This window comes from Musa acuminata, chromosome BXJ2-10 (genome assembly GCF_036884655.1).
Source record: "Musa acuminata AAA Group cultivar baxijiao chromosome BXJ2-10, Cavendish_Baxijiao_AAA, whole genome shotgun sequence".
Classification (NCBI taxonomy): Eukaryota; Viridiplantae; Streptophyta; class Magnoliopsida; order Zingiberales; family Musaceae; genus Musa; species Musa acuminata.
Genome location: NC_088347.1, coordinates 5,831,143 through 5,847,047, shown reverse-complemented (window position 1 = coordinate 5,847,047; position 15,905 = coordinate 5,831,143). Strand labels below are relative to the sequence as shown.

The 15,905-nt window shown below is 40.3% G+C and overlaps 1 protein-coding gene across 1 annotated transcript in view; it reads left to right on the top strand.

Annotated features, from left to right (window-relative positions):
• LOC135626006 (villin-2-like) overlaps positions 1–12,990 on the top strand; it is a 44,468-nt gene extending 31,478 nt beyond the window's left edge. Inside the window, exons 19-22 of the mRNA XM_065131197.1 lie at positions 11,525–11,792; positions 12,174–12,406; positions 12,502–12,672; positions 12,753–12,990. Of these exons, the coding sequence (XP_064987269.1) occupies positions 11,525–11,792; positions 12,174–12,406; positions 12,502–12,615 (615 nt within the window). The 3' untranslated portion in view covers positions 12,616–12,672; positions 12,753–12,990. The remainder of the gene's footprint in view (positions 1–11,524; positions 11,793–12,173; positions 12,407–12,501; positions 12,673–12,752) is intronic.
• The last annotated feature ends 2,915 nt before the right edge of the window (positions 12,991–15,905 follow it).

Sequence of the window (15,905 nt, the reverse complement as noted above, 5' to 3'; positions counted from 1 at the left end):
AGTGGCCTCATATCAGATGGTTGTATTAAGCTTGAGGTTATATTTCATACCAGATGGAATATTAAATTTGAGGTTGTAGCGGCTCCATACTAGATGATAGCAATGGTTTAAAAAGTGTTAGGCGCTAAAAGGCATCAAGATCTCAAAACGTCAGAGGTGCTAGGCGCTCGCTTGAGGGAAGCGAGGCCCTCCAAAATATTATAATATAAAAAATATGTATTATAATTAATAAATATGATGATAAAAATAAAAATGGCACATCAAATTGAAATAATGTAATTGACTCGAAATATATATTACAGGGTAATTCTTTGACTGCTATGCCTAATTTGACTCATAATTTGAGCTCAATCCTATTTGATAGGTGATTTCTGACCCAAATCTAGAAATGGATGAGTCAATTGGCATCTTGACGCAACGAAATTAGAATAAAAGTGCTATTTATTGCGAGTTAATACTTAATGCACTTATTACTACTTAGTGTACTACTTATTGCTACTTAGTATGCTATTTATTGCTTCTCACAGCACACTAATTGCTTCTTACGTTCATCATGCATCGCATCTTGGGCTAAGAAAAGGTATACCATGAAAGATAAAGTAAAGAGATTATGTCTTCTAGCGAGTCTTCTATCCTCCCATCTGTCGCCTTCAAAATGTTATCTTTTCATCTTCCAACGAGATCACTTCTAACCTCCCATCCATTGCGTCTTTTGCCATCCAATTTCGCCTTCAAAACCCTATCTTTTTGCCTAAAAACGAGATCATATTTTCTGCCCTCCCATCCATCGTCGAGCATAGTTCAATTCTTCATCGCTAAGCATTGATCGATTTCGTTATATTCGCCTTCAGATCAATTCCCTCCTTTTCGCCTAGATCCCTTTCTCTTCCAATCTCATCCTTTCTCTTACAATTTCTTACGCTACACCACTTTCACTCGGGCTCGCCTAAGGCGACTGACACTTGGGCTTAGACAAGCTCCCAGGCTGTCACGATCTTAGCTGGAATTGCCTAAGGTCGTGACAGACTTATCGTAGCTTCATCTTGCGATCCGCCAGAATGGTTTCCACTCGCTTCTCGTAGGAGGCTGTGATGGGAGGTAGCCGAGTTGGAACACTTCTGGAAGCATCTTGCATATCCGAGTGGTAGGCTTTTAGGTTGCTAGCGTGAAGAACGTTGTGAATTTTGAACCACGCCGGCAGCTGCAACTTGTAAGAGACATTGCCTACCCTGCTGATAATTGGGAAGGGCCCTTCATACTTACGCACCAATCCTTTGTGGACTTTGTTCCTGAAGAATTGGAGTGATGCTGGTTGGAGCCTTACCAACACCAAATCGCCAACTTTGAACTCTTGTGGTCGCCTTCCCAAGTCCGCCCACTTCTTCATCCGTTTTGCCGCCTTCTCCAAGTAAGCCCGTGCAATATCTGCATTTCGATGCCACTCCTTTGCAAAATGATAGGCTGATGGACTGCTCCCAGTATACCCAATTGCCATGGTGTGTGGAGTCGACGGTTGTTGTCCTGTGATAATCTCGAAGGGGCTCTTGTTGGATGCAGAGCTCCGCTGCAAGTTGTAAGAGAATTGGGCAATGTCCAACAGCTTCACCCAATCTCGTTGATTGGCACTCACGTAGTGCCGAAGATATTGTTCCAAGAGCGAGTTTATTCTTTCAGTCTGGCCATCCGTCTGGGGGTGGAGGCTTGTAGATAAGTATAACTTTGACCCCAACAATTTGAATAGCTCGGTCCAGAATCGTCCCAGGAACCGAGCGTCTCGATCACTAATGATATTGTGCGGGACTCCCCAATACTTCACTACATTCTTCATCATCAGTCTGGCCGCCTCTTCTGCTAAACAGTGTAGGGGAGCAGCAATGAAAGTTGCATAATTTGAAAACCGATCGACTACCACGAGTATCGATCCGAGTCCCCCTACAGGTGGCAAGCTTGATATGAAGTCTAAGGAAATGCTCTCCCACGGCCTTTCTAGTACGGGCAACGGCTCCAAAAGTCCCACCGGCTTCCGCTGCTCCACCTTGTCTTGTTGGCAAGTAAGGCATGTTCGAACGTATTCCTCCACATCAATCCCCATCTTCGGCCAGTAGAAGGCCCTCTCCATGAGAGTCAACGTTCTGTGAATGCCCGGGTGTCCAGCCCAAAGGGAATCGTGACACTCTTTTAAGAGTTCACGCCTTAAATTGTCCACTCGGGGAACATAGACGCTATTCCCTTTTGTGTAAACAAGTCCCTCTTGGACCCAAAATCGTCGTGCCTTGCCTTCTTTGATGAGCTGCATCAGGATAACTGCTTGGGGATCACTATACAGTCCATCTTTGATTCGGGAAAGGAAGTTGGAGTGCAACTGACTTGCTTGGCCTCTGCCCTCCAGCTGTGCAGCATTCACGCATTCCACCTTCCGACTCAGCGCATCGGCCATGACATTCGCCTTCCTAGGCTTGTACTCCATCGCCATATCAAATTCAGCCAAGAAGTCCTGCCACCGTGCCTGCTTTGGGGAGAGCTTCTTCTGAGTTTGGAAATAGCTCAGGGCGATGTTGTCTGTCCTCAGCACAAATCGCGACCCGAGGAGGTAGTGTCGCCAAACTCGCAGACAGTGGATCACTGCTGTCATCTCTTTCTCATGCACTGGATACCGCCTCTCGGTCTCGTTGAGTTTGCGGCTCTCGTAGGCCACCGGATGACCTTCCTGCATGAGTACTCCCCCAATAGCGAAGTCCGAAGCATCTGTATGGACTTCAAAGGGCTCTCCATAGTTTGGCAATTTGAGCACTGGTTCTTCTAGAACAGCAGCCTTCAGATCTTGGAATGCTATCTCACATTTGTCAGACCACTTCCAAGGCTGCTCCTTCTTCAGCAACTCCGTTAGTGGAGTTGCCTGCTTCGAATATCCCGCAATGAAGCGTCGATAGTAGTTGACGAAACCAAGGAAGGATCTCAACTCTGGCACCTTCTTTGGAGTTTGCCATTCCGCAACTACTTGCACCTTCGACTTATCCATCCGAATGGAGCCATCACCGATTCGATGCCCCAAGAATAGGATCTCAGTCTGAGCAAAGTAGCATTTCTCCCTTTTTACGAACAGAGTGTTCTCCCTGAGAACCTTGAAAATCGTCCGAAGGTGCTTGACGTGCTCCTCGAGCGTTTGGCTGTAGACGACGATATCGTCTAAGTAGACGACCACGAACTTATCCAAATACTCTTTGAATAGCTGGTTCATGAGAGTACAAAATGTGGTCGGAGCGTTGGTTAAGCCGAAAGGCATCACCAAGAACTCAAACGCTCCATATCTGGTCACACAGGTAGTCTTTGCTTCGTCGCCTTCAGCAATGCGCACCTACCAATACCCCGACCGAAGGTCGAGTTTTGAGAAATACTTTGCCTTGCCCAATTGATCGAACAAGTCCGCAATGAGCGGGATGGGATACTTGTTCTTCACTGTCACTTTGTTGAGGGCTTGATAGTCGACGCATAATCGGAGGCTCCCATCTTGTTTCTTCTGGAAGAGAACTGGGGCTCCGAAAGGTGCTTTAGAGCTGCGGATGAGACCACCGCTTAGTAGTTCACCTAACTGCTTCCTGAGTTCTGCCAACTCTGGTGGAGGCATGCGGTAGGGTGGTCTTGCTGGAGGCTTTACTCCTGGCTCCAGCTCGATACTGTGATCCACGCCTCTGCGTGGTGGAAGAGTCTTCGGCAACTCGGGTGGCATGACGTCTTTGAACTCTTTCAGGACGTTCGCCACCACAGCAGGTTCTTGAATGGCCTCCTCGTTGAGTGGCTCTAGCTTCATAGCAGCCACGAATGTCAGTTCGCCTTTTCGCACCCCTTTCTTCAATTGTAATGCCGAAATGTGTTGGGGCTCCTTGGTTCCTCTCCGAGAGACAGGAACCACACAGGGGTCATTGCCTCCCATGATACATAGGGAGTTCAGGAACGACATAGACACCAACTTTGCCGCGTGCATAAACTCCATTCCAAGAATCACTTGGAAGTCGTCCAGTGGCACGGCCATCATGTTGGTGTTTCCGCTCCAAGTCCCGATTTTGATGGGAACTCCCTTCGCCAGCCCGGAGATTCGTCTGGCCTCCGAGTTCACCGCTTTCATTCGGCTTGGGCTCTTCTCCAAGGTCAACCCAAGTCGCTGTGCTTCGCGATCGGCTATGAAGTTGTGGGTAGCGCCCGTATCCACCATTGCACGGGTCGTTTGGCCATTTAGCTTGATGTCCACATACATCAGTTCACTACTTCCTGCTTTTTGTGCCTTCGTCTTCGTGTTCTCCCCCACTTGACCCCGCATAGCGTTCAACAAACGCATTGCTCCCATTCGGGGTCCTTGCGACTCCTTGTCGTCGCTGCTAGATTCTGAATTGCTCGAACTAAGAGCAACAGCTTTGCCCTTGTCCGATCGGGGAGGGTGGATGGAAGCCGTCAAAGCATTGAGTGCCTGTTTCTGTGGGCACTCCCTTACCATGTGCGGTCCTCCGCACAAGAAGCATCCTCCAGGTTTCGAGGCCTTGCCTTTAGGGTTCGGCCCTTTGTGGGAGCTCTTCTTTTTTTGTTCGCCCCCGAGCTCCTTCCCTCGAGAATGTTTTGGAGGGCGATTGCTTGAAGATTATTTCCTTCTCGCTGGGTCTTTAGAGGAAACAAAGTCGGTGAGCCTTTCTGCAGCTGCAATTGCCCCGACCACATCGGTAACATTCCTTCGATTCAGCTCCTGTTGAGCCCATGGTTTCAAACCATCAAGGAAGCTGAACAACTTATCCTTCTCGGACATGTCCTGTATGTCCAGCATTAGTGCAGAAAACTGCTTCACATAGTCTCGGATGGTGGTACTTTGGCGGAGTTGTCTCAACTTCCTTCTTACGACGAACTCTGTGTTCTCCGATAGGAACTGAGTTCTCAACTCCCGCTTTAAGTCTTCCCATGTGTCGACTCGACACCGACCTTGTTGGATCTCCTCCCAACGAGTTCGCCACCAAAGTTTCGCATCTCCGTTTAGATACATTGTTGCTATAGAAACTTTGGTATCTTCAGAATCGGGCCTTGTAGCTCGGAAGTATTGCTCCATGTCGAACAGAAAGTTCTCGAGCTCCTTGGCATCTCTGGCCCCTCCATATCCATGAGGCTCAGGTGCCCTCAAATTTTGTGGCGGTGCCGCGCGGGTGTTGCCTCCTCCCGCATTTAGTGTTCTTGTAAGCATGGCCACCTTTGCCGTGAGTTCCGCCACAACATCCTGTAAGTGTTGCACGGAGTCTTTGGTGTCATCAGACAGTCGATCGACTAGGGCCTCGACCTTGTCGATCCTAGACTCCGCTTCCTCTTGCGAGCTCTCTACCCCAACAAGTCTTTGTTAGTCATGGTAGAGTTCCTCCATGCTCGCTTCCAGAACATCCAGGTGGGTCTCCGTCGTCGTGAGTCTCTCCTTATGACTCTTTTTCCCAGTTAGCGCACCAGATTGCGCTTCCTCCGCTCGCGGAGAGTTGCCAACTTCTCGCTCGTCCTGTTCGCTGTCGTGCTCCTCTTGAGCGGCTCCAACAACATGCGAGCGAGTGTGCACATGCAGCCCACCTGTGGCTGTTTGGGGCAAGGGTCCGGCTTGCCCCGTCTTGCTTGATTCGCCACGATGCTTTGCCATGGCGAAGTTGCGAAGTTCGTTCGCTGTTCGATCGAAGAGCTTGCCCGCTCTGATACCACAATGTCACGACCTTAGCTGGAATTGCCTAAGGCGTGAGGCACCCTTGCGGCCAAAGACGCGAACTTAGCTTGCGTTGCCTAAGTCGCGAGTTACCCTTGTGGCAAAGACGCGAACTTAGCTTGCGTTGCCTAAGTCGCGCTTCGCCCTTGCGATATTGCTCCGCAAGGATCAGCCCACTTTGTAACCTCTTGCAGGTCCCGAAGGACCTGTAAAAGAGAAATAAGTTAGTTCAAAAGAACGAGCAACGGACAAGTCCCGAAGTCTCGCAAAAAGGGAAGCTTTACAAGCAATTCGACGAACACCCTGTGTGCACAAGAGAAAAGAGGGAGAGGGAGAAAAACAAGGCTTTCAAGGATGAACGAATAGCTGCAAGCCCACAAACAGCCGCTCACCTGGTCCCGGGCGCGAAGACAAGTTCCCGCAAGGGTCACGTGCGAACTTGCGAAAGAGAGTTCAACGCCCGGTATATAACCGAAGCCCCATCCAGCCATGTGCCACCCGGGGGGTTCCTGGGGTCTGAGATGACTGACGTTTTGGTGAGCGGAGGCAGTTCTCCGCTCACCTCCCGCGGCATGCGAAAACGGAGCTGTTTTGAGCTGTTTTGGGGCTGTTTTGCTCGGTTCGGTGAGCGGTCGCTTTGCAACGCTGCAGCTTGTTCGAACTTACATATTTACAAGCAAAATGACCCAAAACTAAGAGAAAACATACTATCAAGCAACTGTACATGCAGGTGTGAGTGACGAACGGTTCGTTGAACGGAGTTGTTGCGGGTGCGCGACGATCGTTCGTGACAAGGCGGTGCTTCAGTGAATCGCATCACTTGGAGGTCGTGTGAGGTGCTTGGACCTCGCCTCGCCTCATGTCACTTAAGCGCTTAAGCGAGCGCCTATTTAAAACATTGGATGGTATTATTGGGAAAGATCTTCATTTGCTATGGTTTAACACAATACTAATATTATATATTTGCTGTTGAAAATGAAAGTAGAAAAAGATAGTAGTAGGCAGTGTGAAAGCTAGCTAGGATATATTAATGTTATATGGGATGATGACTAGTAAGATTATGAGCTTAACAAATGAGATTGTTGGAGAATATACAAAAGATTGGTGGTGGTAGGTTTAAAGAGAGATTGTGGTGGTGTGAGGAAGTTCAAAAAGCAATTATTACTTAAAAATTTATATTTTAAAAATTCATAAAATTATAAAAATAAGGAGAAATAAAGAAAACTAATAGAGCTTCTAGTATGGTAGGATATAAGGCTAGTGATAATTTACGTAAGAATGGGAGAATAGATATATCAAATTACTAAGGTTAGGGGAAAAAAGTAAAGATTTAGGTAATATTATATGCATTAAAGATGAAAAATCAAAGAATACTTATTAATGATAATAAAATTAAGGAAAGATGAAGAAATTATTTTTATAAATTATTTAATAAATATTCCATAATTGTCGTAGATTTTGTGATCAATAGATCTATTATAAAATTAGAGCGTTTTAGGTGAATGTAGGTTGAAAAAAATAAAAATAAATAAGAGTGTGAGGCATAATGGTATCCCTATTGAGGTATGGAAGAGTTAAGGAGACCAACTAGTTATTCACAAGATTATAAGATTTTTAAAGGTGTCTGATGAATGGAGGAAAAGCTCTTTTGTATCAATTTATAAGAATAAGGGTTATATTCATAACTGTTATTATGATTCATCCTATGAAAATTTAAAAAAGTGATTGAAAGTTGAATATGAATGTTGAGAAAAAATGATTGAAGGTCGAATATGAAACAATGGTTTAAATAGCCACCCAAGCGCTCGCCTAGGCGCTTGGGTGAGGTGAGATGAGGCCCAAGCATCTCAAGTGTCGACCAAGCGACACGCTTCAGTGACACCTAGGTGCTCTCTTGAACCTAGGTGCCGGGCGCCTCGGGCAGCTGCTTAGTTCAAATGCATCAATCAAACCAGGCTTTTAAGTCTAGTTTGGTTAAATAGAAGTTAATTGGTTTGATTGAACCAACTAGCTACTTTCTTTAATTGTACCTGCAAAACCCATCCCCTACACCCTTGCGTGACCCTAAGCCATCAACCGTAGTGTAACTTCTGTTGTTGTCACTGATGCTTCCTTTGTCATTGCCTCCACCGTCATCGCACAAGACTGATGCTTCCTCTGTCATTGACAGAGAGGTTCGATAGCCTAGCCTTCATGCATAGTTCCTTTCGTTGTTGTTGCTTTCGTGTGTAGCTCCTTCTATAATCGAGGGAGAGGACCGCAAGTTCCTCTACCATCGACGGACACCTTTGAAGCTTTCTTCGCCCACGACGTTGTCGTTCGTAGCTTCCACTGTTGATGTCGTCCGTAGTTTCCGCTGTTGCTGTTGCCATTCGCAACTTCCTTCGTCTTTGCTATTGCCATCCACAACTTCCTCCACCGTTGCTGCCATCGTCTTAAAGTTCCTCTATCACCGCTGCCCTCTCCTTCTCCACTTTCTAGTGTCGATGACTCTTTTCTACCTCTCTAACTATTATTAACAGTTTTTTTCTCCCCCTCTAACTACTGTTAATAGTATTTTAATTTATATAATCATATTTATCAATTTATTATATATTTTTATATTTTAATATTTCAGAGCATTAAGCTTCACTTGAGCGAGTACCTAGGCACCTCAAGCATTTTGGGACCTTGGCACCTTTTGGCGCATAACGCTTTTTAAATCACTGATATAAAACTTTGAGAAAGAGTGATTAAAAATCAAATAACATATGAAACAAATGTCTTTGAAAATAAATTTGGTTTTATGCTAGGAATAGCAATAATAGAAGTTATTTAATTATTAGGACTATTAATGAAAAATATATAAAGAAAAAGAATGATTTATATATAGTTTATATTAATTTAAAGCAAGGTTTGCCGTATCGAAGCATACCGCCTATACCGGGCGGTACGTACCGGTCCGATAGGTTATCGGTACGCGGACCGCCCGGTACCGCTATAGTACGCCCTAATGTACACCAGGACGTACCGCTCGGTATGCCCTAATGTACCGCCCGGTACACCGGTATCGTACCAAGCTCGGGTCGAAACGTTGGTATGGTATGGTATATCGAACCTTGATTTAAAGTACTATGATAGACTTCTTAGAGATTTATTATGGTGAATGTTAGAAAAGAAAGATGTATCTACTAATTATATTGATGTTATAAATGATGTATGATAGTGAAGTCATTAGTATTAGAATTATTGGGAGAGTGTCTAGTAAGTTACCTTATACTATAGGACGACATAAAATCGACATTAAATCCTTATATGTTTTCATTGGTAATGGATAAACTTATTAGTTATTTAAAAGATAGATCATCATTTATAAATTAGATCTCCCTAGTATATGTTATTTGTGGATGATATTATTCTATTTGATGAAAGTTTGAATGAAATTAATTTTAAACTTGAGCTATAGAGAAAATCTTTAGAAACTAAAGGTATTATATTATGTAGTATAAGGACTGAATATAGATTACATAGTACTAGGACTGAATATATGAGATATAATTTTAAAAATACCAAGAATAGACTTGAAGATATAATTAATTGGATGGATAAGAACTTTTTTTAAGTAAAAGTTTTATGTGTTTTATAAGAACTTCTAATTAGATGGATAAGATGTAGAGATTGATGAATATGTTAATCATAGAGTAAAAATTAGATGATTAAAATAACATGTTGAGAGTTTTTTGTGATTAATGGGTATATTTGAGAACAAAATAAAAATTTTATTAGATAATTGTTAGACCAACAATACTTTATGGATCAAAGTGTTGAACAATTAAAATACAACAAATATAAAAGTTTTATGTTATTGGTATGAGGACGTTTTGGAGAATACGTGGAGTTACTAAGAAATATAATAAAAGAAAATTATTTTCATTTGTAAATAATTAGGTGTAGTCTTGGTAGAGTATCAAATGAAAGAGAATTGCTTAAGATAGTAGGAACATGCACTATACCTGCAAATATTGTTCTTAGAAAAGTGAAATGATTGCTATTAATAGTAGAGTGCGAGGAGAGGTGAAGGAAGACCTAAGAAGATCGTAATAAAAATTGTAAACAAAGATTTACATACTCTTAACTTAGATATGACTTTTTATAAATTTTTATGTCTCAGAAGACCCATATAACTGACCCCATATAGTTGGGACCTTACAATTCTTTTGTTATTATTGTTGCTGTTTTGTTAACTTTTTAATCATTAATCATTGACCACTTGGATGACTTTTAAAATTCTTTATCATGTTTGTCACTTGGTATTATAACTTTCCAAGTGTAAATAGTTACAAAAGTAGACTTGAAGGACTCCTCAAATACAAGTTAATTGTCCTTGATGTGATTCTTGCCATCGTAGTTGATATCAGAACCAATAATGAATTGCAAGTTGACACAATTGCAATTACTTGGACTCTCTCATTGGTTTCAAATTGTTTACACCTATGTTACAAACCAAGCCATATCAGAGTGATATGGATCAACAATAGGATGCTCTTTATGGTGTCCAAAATTGTTTAAAAACTTAGTCTGTTCATGGTATAAAATAACTAGCATAGGCACCAGCATAGCTCAGCAATATAATTGCCTGGCTAAACCTTGTATCCTGTGTCAGAATTAGTCACTGTGGAGCTACTTTAGATGTTTAACAATCTCAACATGTTAACAAAGCAAGCATAGTACACTGCTACTCTTTAACTGGAGGTTTAGTTATACAAAATGAATGTGTTGGGGTAATGTTTTGTTGAAGCCTCATGTTCTGGGTTGACCTTTTATTGATGACATAACCCTAATTAAAGAAAAGAAAAGGCATTAAGCATGAATTTAGCTTATCTTTTTATTCTTATGTATAGTATATTTGTGTTACTATCAGTTTGTCAGGGCATTCTGCATGGAAGTATTTGAATTTATCTCTAATCTTCATGGCTGACTAAGATGATTTTGTTGCAACCATTATGTGTTGACCAGTACTGCTATCTAGTCTCATTTGTATTTAAAGCTTTGGTTTCTGTCCTAAGACAAGTATTTTTAACACACAACATGCAGTATCAACACTAACTATAAAAGCTTATACTTCTTTTTATACTTTGGTTGGTAACTTCTGAAAATCATGTGGAAAGAAATATAATTATCTTATGAAAAAATTGTGTTCTTTGCTTTGTTTTTTGATATCAATATAAACTCATATATACAATATCTCTTCAGTTATTATCAAGAAAGGCTTTTTTGACATGATTCTTTGAATCCAAGAAATCCATCTTTTTTAACTTTTGTCCAATGTTTACAATTCTTAGAACATTTGGAACTTGTACCTCTCTGAATCTACACTTGATTTCAATATGTTGGCAAAATAACGTGCAATTGTTTTTGTTTAGATGCACTAAATTGAGTTGAGTTTTGTTTGTTTATTGGAGATCTCATGTCTTATTCTTCATGATAATTTCCAGTATTAGTGGTCTTCATATTCTTAGGTCTTAGCAATAACAATATTTGTTATTGCTTGAAACAAGAAAAAGATCAAGTGCATCTTTCTTTCACTCAAATAATATCAATCTTCCCATTTTGAATATTATCCTTCTTGGGTTCTCCTATTCCTATTATCTTGCAACTTTCATGGGGAATTTTTTTGTGCACGTTAATTGAACATACTATTTGTTGGGTTTTAATTGAGTGCAGAACATATCTAACACCATGTAGTTTGACGAACATGCTTCTGACAGTTGAGAGACGAAGATATTCAGTGATTCATTTTAATTTATTGTTCTTCCCTATGTTTTACTACAGTCTAAAGATAAGTCTACTGGTGTGCATCATGATGGACCTACTCAAAGGGCGTCTGCCCTAGCGGCACTATCATCTGCATTTAATCCATCTTCAGGCACCAAAACTACAGCACCAAAGCCTTCACGGTCAAACCAAGGGTCACAGCGAGCAGCTGCTGTTGCTGCGCTGTCTTCTGTTTTAACTGCTGAACAAAAGAGGGGGGATTCAGAAACCTCCACAACAACAATTAGCAGAAGTCCTTCCCCTACTCCAGATGTGACTGCGAATGGTAATGTCTATCAATCATCCCATGTAGTATAAGTAGGTTATATGATTGATGATTGCTAATGGCTGCTTTATAGTGCATGCTGAGTATAAGAACAAGGTCATAGAGATGGATCATCTCCTAAATGCTTTTTGTTTTCTTTTTCCACAAGACAGTGTATGCCATTTTTTCAAAAACAACTTATCGTTTGATGTGAGGTAATGGAGAACATGCGCCAATTGCCTGGGTGAAAATTATAGCTTATTGTCCCATAGAATCAGTAAGCCTGGAAAACCAACCTTGTTTTTAGATGAGATCAAAGACCTTCTAGATGAGATGAGAGATGTACTCTTAACTCTAATGTTTGTAATTGAGAATATTTCTGACCATCATTACCTGCTGCAGATTCTACAAAGATTAAAATGATGGGCTCGGAGTCAGAACATTCCTTTGAGCTTTCACCAGAGAAGGAACCCATAGAAGGAGATGGCTCTGTATCAGAGAGCAATGATGCAGATTCTGAGGTGACACAGGAACCAAAGATAGATGAAAACGGGGGTGAAACTACATTCAGTTATGAGCGCTTGAAAGCTAAGTCTAGCGATCCTGTCAGCGGAATTGACTACAAACAAAGAGAGGTAGTGCAAACCAAATTTCTTTTGCTTCCATACATGCTTTGCCTACAAGAGATTTAGAGGTGATCTTGGTTCTATTCAACTTCTCAAATATTTAGGCCTACTTATCTGATGCCGAGTTTGAGACGGTTCTGGGTATGACTAAAGAGGCGTTTTATCAACAACCCAAGTGGAAACAGGATATGCAGAAAAGAAAGGTGGATCTCTTCTAAGCGTTTTTTTTGCATCCTCGAGCCACAACCTATTCAGCTCATTCTGCTTCGGCTTTGGTATTTGGCTCCTTGTTGATTTATCTCACTGAGTGATTTTGCTTTGCTATTTATTGATCATCAATGCTTCATTTTTTCAGGTGGGTTTTAAGGTCACCAGGCATTCATTTATTTGTAGCCATCATCCAAGTCTGACTACTCTTAGAATATTAGTTTGTATGTTATAGTTTGTTTCTGTAATGGTCCATATGTACATAATTTGTGTTTGATACATATGGATTGCCCTTAGGCTATGTCATATTTATCCATGACGTATTCAGAATGTGGAACACATTACTGCTACAAAAACTCTTGATCTTAAACTTTTATTTTATTCTAGTGCAATCAGTGCAATGACCAACAAATGTGCACCAATTAAAATGCCAAAGCAGGTGATCCAGATCTCACAAGATAAATTGATATGTTAATATTGGTTAGCCCAGTGGTGTTGTCCTAGGATCCACCCGGGATTAAATTGGATATGGATTAATTTCTGATCTCCTTTCTGAAAATTGCAATCAAGAATATAATTATAATGTCAAATTAATCGTGAAGTAATATATATGATATCTAAGACAAAATAAAACAATAAGAAAATTGAACAACAATAATAAGAGCCATAACAGTGCAACAATGGTTCGGCATACCTTGCCTAAACCCTATGGCTTTCCTTCTACATCCTCCTAGCCTTCCTCTTGATCTTCATAATTAATACACATCCCAGAAACCTCTTTGTGGAAAAGAGTAAAAACTCTCAAGTCTGTCTTCCTTGTCTTCCAAAATGTCGAGTAAGCTTGTTTTATAGAGCACGCAATGTCGAGTAAGCCTTGTTCTTGATTGCATGGGGAGAAAATTTCCCACACTTGAAGGAAAAGAAAGAAGCTGCTCCCACATGAATTCAATTGCTTAGGTTACTGTTAAAATTGATTCAACCTAGTATTCTCATTCAGATTGCTATTAGGATTGGATTAGGAACCCTTTACAAATTGATACAATGTGAAAATCCATGGAAAGTTTGTTATAGCATGTCCTGGTTGATTTTTTAAAATATTTTTTTAGGGAGTGTAGATTAGGGAAGGTGGCTCCTTATTTTCAGTCTATAGCTTTTGAAAATAATTAGATAAAATTTAGATAGAGGATAAAATAAAATAGAATATTTAAGATGATATTGACATATACTTGTATAAATGTAATAGTTAGAAGAAGCAAGATGAATACTATTAGTGATATAAGGAGCGGAGCGGTAGAGGAAGGAAGTCCTGAAAAGATCTTAATAAAAATTATAAATAAATATTTAATTACCCTTAACTTTAACTTAGCTAAACATATAGTTTTTTTTATAGATCTATCTTAGTAGTGGTAAAAGATTAACGAAGCTAATCCCAAATTGTTGTTGTTATTTATAGATTTTTCAAGAAAGAATTCTCCATCTAATATTAAGTGACCATAATATTGCAAAGAAAATAAGATGTTATAATTAAAAAAAATCAGCTACCTCTAATGCACCCAACTCCGTTCATATCACTATCAATTAAAAAAATAGATGAGGAGATATCTCCTTGCCAAGTACACAATCAATCAAGACTTGAGTTTCTAGCAAAGTTGGCAAATCAATTAGTTGGATGATTTCCATCCCTTCAGATATATATTAAATGAACAGAATCCAAAAAATGCTTTGTAAGGAATAAAATATTATTGATCACAATAGAAATATGTTCCAAGCTGGCACTGAGTCAATTATTAAAATATCCACAAAAGTTTGAGAATCAGTCTCCGTCGCTAGTCTTGTAACTCGTAATGCTAGAGTCCTTTGCATCCCATTCAGAATTGCCTATGCTTCACACTACGAAGCATTGCTACTCGTCTATTTCCTCCACCCACAAAGAATATCTCAGAATAAATCCACAACCCTCGACTAATTGTGATAAGGATTTGAATGAAATATAGCAAGTTAGTGAGCACGTTAGAATGAAATATAGCAACAATCCTACAAATGAAGGGACAAGGATTTGTATATCTGTTAGAAAATAATTTCTTCCAAAGAAACTATAGGGCCGTAGCAATAAGGGCCCTAACACGTTTCATGCCAATATATCCGAGCTGTCGACCCTGACTAAGCCACTCTCCATCTATCCAACAATCAAAATTAGAGACCAACTCCCACATATATTTGGCATAAGTGCATTGAAGGAAGAGTTGTTCAATAGTTTCATGGAAGCGATTACAACAAACACAAACAGGATTGACTCTAATTCCAAGTGCAACAAGCCTATCGAGGCTTTAACAATCGGAGCTTTCAATAAAAAATCTTAATGTGCGGCCAAACTGAAAGATTCAAAAACATTGCCACCCTGCCCATATATCATTAGAATTCTTTCTAATGGTTTTTTTAAGTCACACTTGAGTAGATATTTCATCGTCCAACTTAATTCTTTTCAATTATTTGGCTAATGTTACTTTCTTCCTTGTGCCTACGACTGTAACAATTGAGCATCATGACCTCTGAGTAATATAATTTGAGATTGTCTAGCTATTTCCACTATATCTTGATTGAGGTGGATTTTTCTTTTATTGAGGGATATTGTTCCTCCTCTTCTATTATTTTGGTAATAAAATAATAAAGACGTGGAGGATCTCCTATTTCATTAAGTAAAGGATCTCCTTAGTTCTTCGTTGCTTTGACCAATTCCAATATTAATTGTGAATCTTTGTTATACTATTGGAGGTCAAACGGATCAGTTCCTAATTCCTATGGCCCCTTATCTCTCTTATCTTGACACACTACAATCTTAACCGTATATTATACTGGACATATATATGTTTCTCTAGTTGTCTATATGATAATCTGTTGTAGACTTTCGAGTGAAACAAGATAAATGTTGACCAACTATATTCATAACCACTCGATGTTATCATTTATGAAAGTACATAGACCATGATTATTCTTAAATTGAGTGTAGACCCTCCAAATTGTAACAACCACTTAATTGTAAAAAAATATAAATAGACCTTTCTTACTATAACATCATTAATATCAATTTTAATTTATAATAAAAAATGGGTGTATTACTTTCCCTTACCGGGATTGATATTATATTGATACTATATAGCTACACGTCTTCGATGAATGAATCAATGCTTTTTTGAAATAGTCGGCTCGTAAGAGTCTCCACTACATCACTACTTCGTGGCAAGAATTAGTATATAAAATTCTTGGAGTAAATATACACTCTGAACTATAACTAGTATGACAA